Source organism: Taudactylus pleione, unplaced genomic scaffold, assembly GCF_031769625.1.
Source record: "Taudactylus pleione unplaced genomic scaffold, aTauple2 ptg000930l, whole genome shotgun sequence".
In the NCBI taxonomy this organism is placed as follows: domain Eukaryota; kingdom Metazoa; phylum Chordata; class Amphibia; order Anura; family Myobatrachidae; genus Taudactylus; species Taudactylus pleione.
In genome coordinates this window covers 490,207-497,500 of record NW_028285331.1, presented here as the reverse complement: position 1 = coordinate 497,500, position 7,294 = coordinate 490,207, and the positions used below count along the sequence as shown (strand labels likewise).

Below are 7,294 nucleotides of genomic sequence, written 5' to 3'. Positions count from 1 at the left end.
CATGGATAGCAGCGTCGGCTGTCCTCCTATGCTACAGTATCTCAGGTCAGCACACAAGGACAATGCTTTAGTATTAAATTAATATATTTTTTTCTATTTTCTAAACTTTTATTTCTTATCAAGTCTCCTTCTTTATGCCGGAGACCAAACCTCCTTATATATATATATATATATATTATATTATATATATATATATATATATATATATCACATCCTGCTGGGCATTATCACTGGTATATTACATCCTGCTGGGCATTATCACTGGTATATTACCTGGTCCTGGGCAATGATAGCAGTATTACATCTTGCTGGCTATATCTGGTATATTACATCCTGCTGGGTATTATCACTGGTATATTACATCTTGCTGGCTATATCTGGTATATTACATCCTGCTGGGTATTATCACTGGTATATTACATCTTGCTGGCTATATCTGATATATTACCTGGTTCTGGGCAATGATAGCAGTATATTACATCTTGCTGGGCATTATCGGCGGTATATGAAAAGTAGCCGCCACTGGATGAGATACTGTAGCATGGGAGGACAGCCGGCGCAGCTATCCATGGTTTGCCATCCTGAGATACTGTAGCATAGGAGGACAGCCGGCACTGCTATCCATGGTTTGCCATTCTGAGATACTGTAGCATAGGAGGACAGCCGGCGCTGCTATCCATGGTTTCCCATCCTGAGATAGCATAGGAGGACAGCCGGCGCTGTTATCCATGGTTTGCCATCCTGAGATACCGTGGCATAGGAGGACAGCCGTCGCTGCTATCCATGGTTTGCCATCCTGAGATACCATGGCATAGGAGGACAGCCGGCACTGCTATCCATGGTTTCCCATCCTGAGATAGCATAGGAGGACAGCCGGCACTGCTATCCATGGTTTCCCATCCTGAGATAGCATAGGAGGACAGCCGGCACTGCTATCCATGGTAAATATGCAATAAGATGCTTTTCTAATATTTCTTTCCAAATCATTATTAGAAATTGACAATTATTTATTATTATTATTATTATTATTATCCTTTATTTATATGGCGCCACAAGTGTTCCGCAGCGCCTTACATAGTACATAGAACTAATAAGTGAACAAGAAACAAGTAACTTACAGTACATTACAGTGCAGGACAAGGACACAACTTATATACATTGCTGAAATAGTGATTAAAGCACTCACAATAAGCTGCCGGGAGTTGGTGGTCCCGTGATAGGTGCCCTAATGGGGAGTAGAGAGTAGAAGAAAATGTAAAGAGAAGCACATGAGGGAAGAGGTCCCTGCTCATGAGAGCTTACATTCTAAGGGATTTAAATAACTGAATTAGGATAAAATATAAATGTAAATCTTTATCTCCAATCACCATACATCCACTCTTCCTCCTCTCTATTCGCCTGACCCTAACGCTTTATTCCTCCCATAACAAGACCCTAACCCTCAAATTTATGGTCGGTCCATGTGACTGGCAGCCACTGGTACTAGTTCTGCCTATCATAAAACATGCAGACAAGCAGAGGCGCGACCCGGCACCAGCACATAACTGGATAAGCGCAATTTATTAATCTATGCTGAATTTTTCAAAAAGTCATTTTTGGCCTAGGGGTGCGATGATCAAGATGCTGATACTCTAGGGAGCTGCCAGGCAGGTTTTTTTTGTTTGCGTTCACTTCTGGTCACCTCCCTGTCACCGCTCAGGAACTCCCATCACTCTGTCGCATAATTTTTTATGCTGTCTGTCCTGATCGCAAAACACCATCCTTGTGCGTATGCTCTGCGTAACGCGTGCATCATAGGGGTTTTCAGGACTTGTTGCGCTGTTTGAAAAATTACAGTTAGGAACCGATTGGTTGGTACTTTATCTCCATGCACTTTCTCTTTCCAAGGCATAGTACATAGACCCCTTAATTTGTAGTGCACCTGCTGCAGGCTCCCAGTGAAGGCATTCATCAATATTCAGCAAGGTGCTAGCGTCATCAGTGAGGCACGAGGTGCTTAATGACTGCAGGTTACATTTCATAGTCTACACGAGAAGTTCTGCGCGGGTCACCACGCCATAGGGGAACTGTATACTGCAATCTCCCATACACCTTGAGATCGCACTATCCCCCCCCCCCCCCCTTGTCCACCATCTCCTATTGGTCGCTTGTGTAAACCATATTATACTTCAGTTTACATAGCAATAAAGATCTTGAACAGAAAATAAATGATTCATTAAGAGCTGAACCATGATTCGGGCCCGGCCAGCACGGCCGTAGAAGCCCGGCGCCACAGCGTGATCCTGAATCTCACACAGCTCCGTACGGTCCGCCGGCGCCATTAACCCTTGTGGTGCCAACCAGCTGGGCTCGGGCGCTCCCCGGCTGCGATCTGTACCTGGAATTATTATTCAGGAGTGGGAGAGAGTGTCTAATAATGGCACAGGGAGAAGATATGCTGCATCTGTTATGGGGAGATGTACAAAATTAGCTCCTCACACCTCTGACACCCAAGATGTCTTCAATTACAGTACTTTCCATCAGTTCCGAAAACAATATTGCAATTACTTCTCTTTCTGGTGTGATAGCTAGGCATCATTCTCCTTATATGTTTATATATTTCTACTTCATTAGTGCTGTCTGAAGGGTGATTAGATCCTTCAAACATTTTACAGAGGTTAAACGTTGATTAAGATTTAATTATTACTGTAAATAGCTTACTATGGCATATGGTGCAATCCCTGACATATGTGCATTTGAATAAATGAAGTGTTGTTTCCCATGATGCTCTAGTAGCTATTTAACAGCTTTGCTGAAGGGTTATGTCGCACCTCATGTATAACTCGCTTTCATGTTATATTTTGTTGGTTTTTGCAGCTGAAAACTAAGAACATTTTTTCCCTGTTGTCTGTTTTTTTTTTTTGTTTTTTTTTATGGGGATTTTTAAATTTTTTTGCAAACATTGAATATTTAAAAAAAAAAAAAAATAGAAATTGTTTGCTACAAATGTTCTACTAATTTGTCGTTCTAGATTAAACATTTTTAGGACCTTGTTTTTTTTTGTTTTTTTTTTGCTGGGTGCGGGGTGTAATTCAGCGATTGGCTTTATGAAATGTAACTTTGGAGTAGCTGAATTTATTTCAATGAACATGTTTCAGAAGCAGCCACCTCAGCTGCCGAAGGTGAAATTTAGCTCGGTTTGTAAATGTATACGGCCATCCTGCCTCGTCCTTCTCTGCAGAGCTCTTTGTCCGCTTAACTGGCGCGTAGTCGCGTGGGTTTCGACCGCAGACAGCTGCGCTTCGGCCGAGAAGGTCGCGTTCCGTGCGGCCCGGCTGCGTCCACCGGCTTTTAAAGAGGAGATGAGTTCTGCACATGTGCAACAGCGATTCTGCTCTGACTCCCCAGACCCCCAAGCAGTGATGCAGCTGTCCGTGAACGCTCCGCCAGAATGCCGTGCTAGCAGCGTTCTGGAGGACATGCGCCATGGACAAAATTTGGCTGATCTCTGCAAGTGTAGAGATGAGCTTCAGCAAGGGAGAACAATCACCAGTCCGCATGGGGGGGGGGAGAGGAGTAATGCCATATGGGGGTGGAGGGGGGTCAACTTAAACTGGGTGTTGTTTATGCCCCAATAAAGTAATTCGAGGGGCGGAGGTAAAAGTCACGGGGAGGGGGGGTTTAAAAAAAAAAAAAACGGACATATTACTTTATCTCTAGAAGGGTGGGGAGTAATGTTAATGGTATCCATTGCCACTGTGGGGATCTATTGTCAATGGGGCATGGGAGGTAAGTTTACAGTTGGGGCCTATGGACATGAGAGGGGCGCGAGGCACCCCCTAGGTATATTTTTATATATATATTTAAAAGAAAACTTTTTAAACTTTATTAAATTTAAAATTTATGAGCGGTTTTGGTGATTTAAATTGTCAGTTAAGTGGTTAAGGAACCTCAAAAAATTTATGGAGCTATTTTACTCCTAATCAGGGTGTTACAGTAATTATATATCTATATATATATATATATATATATATATATCTGGTCACATATTTTCTGCTGATAAAGCTCATACAGGTTGAGTCTCCGATTATCCAAATATTCCGAAATACAGATTTTTTTTCCGGCTTGACTGATGAGTTAATGAAACCTTTGATTTTTGATGGTTCATTGTACATAAAGTTTGTCTAAAGGTGCGCGCACACGTAACGATTTTGTAACCAACGATTTTCTGTCAGATTTTCCCTTGAGAAAGTGAACGATTTTTGAAGTGTAATGAACGATTTTTACAACGATGAACGAAAAATGTTCCTTCCCTTAATGAAAATCGTTATGTTGGACAGTCTGAAATGGACGATGAACGATAACTACAAACGGGAGCGCGCTTGAACGATTATCGTTCATCGTTATAACTCAGAGACTGAACGATTTTTCGAACGATAACGACGTCGTTAACGACAAATCGTTCAAAAAATCGTTACGTGCGTATGCACCTATAGGCACAAATTATTAAAAATATTGTATAAAATGACCTTCAGGCTGTTTGTATAAGGTGTATATGAAACATAACTGAATTTTATGTATGCACACAAACTAATTGAATATATTGTATAAAATGTCCTGTAGGCTGGGTGTATAAGGTGTATATAACACATAAATGCATTCGGTGTGTATATTTGGGCCCCATTCCCAAGATATTTAATTATGATATGCAAATATTCCATAATACTGAATATTCTGTTATCCAAAATACCCCTGGTCCCAAGCATTTTGTATATCGGAGACTCGCCCTGTATACACTATTAGGAGGTGACGCATATTAATAAAAGCAGTTCCGCATAATGGGCCTGATTCAGACCCACTCGCGAGCGGGTGTCCGCTCGCAAGTGGGTCGATGTTATGGACTGAGCATGCGCACGACGGAGGGAGCTCCGTCGTGCGCATGCGCCAAACGCGACGAGCGAAGGAAAGTCCTTCGCTCGTTGTGTCCGATCAAAGGGGGCGTGCTGTCAATGTTGATTGACAGCACGCCCCCTTTGGTGGGCGTGCCAGGGGCGTGCCTCCCTGATGGGGGCGTTCCCACGGGAACGCCTCCCGTCAGAAGCCGGCCCACTGACATCACTAGTGATGTCAGTGGGAGTGATTTTGGCTCTGATAGAGCCAAAATCACTCCGGAGCTTGCGGTTGAAAACCTCAACCGCAGGCTCCGGCTCGCAAATTCGATGGTCGCGATGGTCTCGACCATCACGACCATCACAATGCACGCTCGTATAGCCTGTGGGTGGTGACCCACAGCTATACGAGCGTCCAGGAGGACGCTCCATGAAAATGGAGGCCGGCCATCATTCAGAGCGTGCGCTCTGCTCAGAGCGTACGGCTCTGAATGAGGGCCAATGTGTTTTTGCAGCGTGTGACCAGCGGACGTCCCTATAGCTTGGAATAATGGATCTCATCAGGCCACATTAATGTCTGGGCTGATGTACCTGACATACTGTATATATATATATATATATATATATATATATATATATATATATATATATATATATATTTAGGAGCTGACGTCTGGGCCATATGTTTACATTTACCGATCTGGTAACTTCCTACACTCTCTTCTGCATTATGGTGATGTATAATAGTCATAATTAAATGTAACACATTACGGCATGCACTATCAAAACATTTCAAAATAATGATTTATGATGTACAGTAAATTATGGAACTCGTCAAGACTTGCGGCCCTCCTATCGCAACCATTACCATCATCTCCATGGATGTCGCAGGCCGCACAAACCTCAGTATCGCCAGCGACATAGAGCGAGGCACCCGATATATTGCAGTATGCGTTACAGGCCGACAGGGGCTCAGATTGGATGTCGCCAGGTAAATTCATATCACCATAAACTATTTTCACCTCTTGTCGTCTACAGATTGAAACCTCACAATTGGAGCCGGAAATTGCGCAGAACACCGCCTCCCGAACGGTGGTTTACAACAAAGGATTGTAAGCCAAATCGTCACCGAGCGATGAGGAAACCCCCCCACCCCAGTTACTCACCACGGAGAGGGAGAAGCAGCACACCTAGGTTCTTCTCAATTTCTCCGACAGCTGGGGCGAATTAACACATTCACAGAACTATCACCTCACAGAGGTAGAGGAGCTACTGGATTCTTCTTTTGCCGTTGCTAAGGGGGAGAAGAAATAGCGCAACGTGGTACCAACAATTTTTAGAAATTAGACAGCAAAAAAAAAAAAAACTCACAAACCAACGACCCTGCATGAAAAGTCCATTTATCATCCGAAACATGATCCAGATCCAGGTCTGCAACGCAAAGACTGACGGTTACATAACAGATACAGAGTCTTAACATCACAGGGCACATACGTGTTCCTCATGCAAAGCCTATTTCTCTTTCTGTAAGACGTGGCCTGTCACATGTCTCAGTTAGAGCCACGTGGAACTCCGCAAAAGGGAACTAACTTCCGGCAACCAACGACCACTTGCGCTAGATTTTTTGGGGGGCGATACAGTGGAACCATTGGCTGGGGTTAGTTCAGTACACCGCGGTAGGTAGACGTGACCTTGTACATGGCAGTTATTGGGGTTTTTATTGGAGTGTCAGTCATTACATGTAAAAGAAATGCAATCCAATGACCAGTCGGTGCTCAGGACACGCTACAAACCATAATATCTTCTGCCTTTAGACAGCTGAATGGCCCCCGGCCGCTCCGTCATCTTGGAGTAGGGCTGGCAGTAGTACATTACCTGTACTAGGGGCATCCTGTACTCCATAGGAAATGTGAGATCTCCAGTCAGTTTTCAGATAGATATTAAGGGGTAAATGTAATAGTCTGCACCATCCAGGCGAGTTTTTAAGTCTGTCTGGGGTTTTAAATGGGCAATTTAAAGTGTAAAGCCAACCTGGTTTTGCCTTTTAAATGATTGTCCATTGATAACATTTGGCAGAGTGTCCAGAATCTCGCCGATGCCTGCATGGCGCAGACTTTTATATATTTACCCTTTAGTAACCCTGACATGGACCATTTTGAGAAAGACGAGCCTTATCATATATCACTGAGCCGGGTCCCGGTGTATATCACTGAGCCGGGTCTCGTCTTATATTACTGAGCCGGGTTTTGTCGTATACCACTGAGCCGGGTCTCGGCGTATTTCACTGAGCCTGTTATCAGCGTATATATCATTGAGCCGGGTCTCGTCATATTTCACTGAGCCGGGTCTTGTAGTATATCACTGAACCAAGTCTTGTCTCATGTATCACTGAGCCGGGTCTTGTATATCACTGGGCGTGGTCTATT

General features: G+C 43.7%; 1 protein-coding gene across 1 annotated transcript in view; it reads left to right on the top strand.

Moving 5' to 3' along the window:
- Positions 1 to 6,059, top strand: part of SFXN5 (sideroflexin 5) — a 425,012-nt gene extending 418,953 nt beyond the window's left edge. Inside the window, exon 14 of the mRNA XM_088459744.1 lies at positions 5,907 to 6,059. Coding sequence (XP_088315870.1) covers positions 5,907 to 5,984 — 78 coding nt within the window. The 3' untranslated portion in view covers positions 5,985 to 6,059. The remainder of the gene's footprint in view (positions 1 to 5,906) is intronic.
- The last annotated feature ends 1,235 nt before the right edge of the window (positions 6,060 to 7,294 follow it).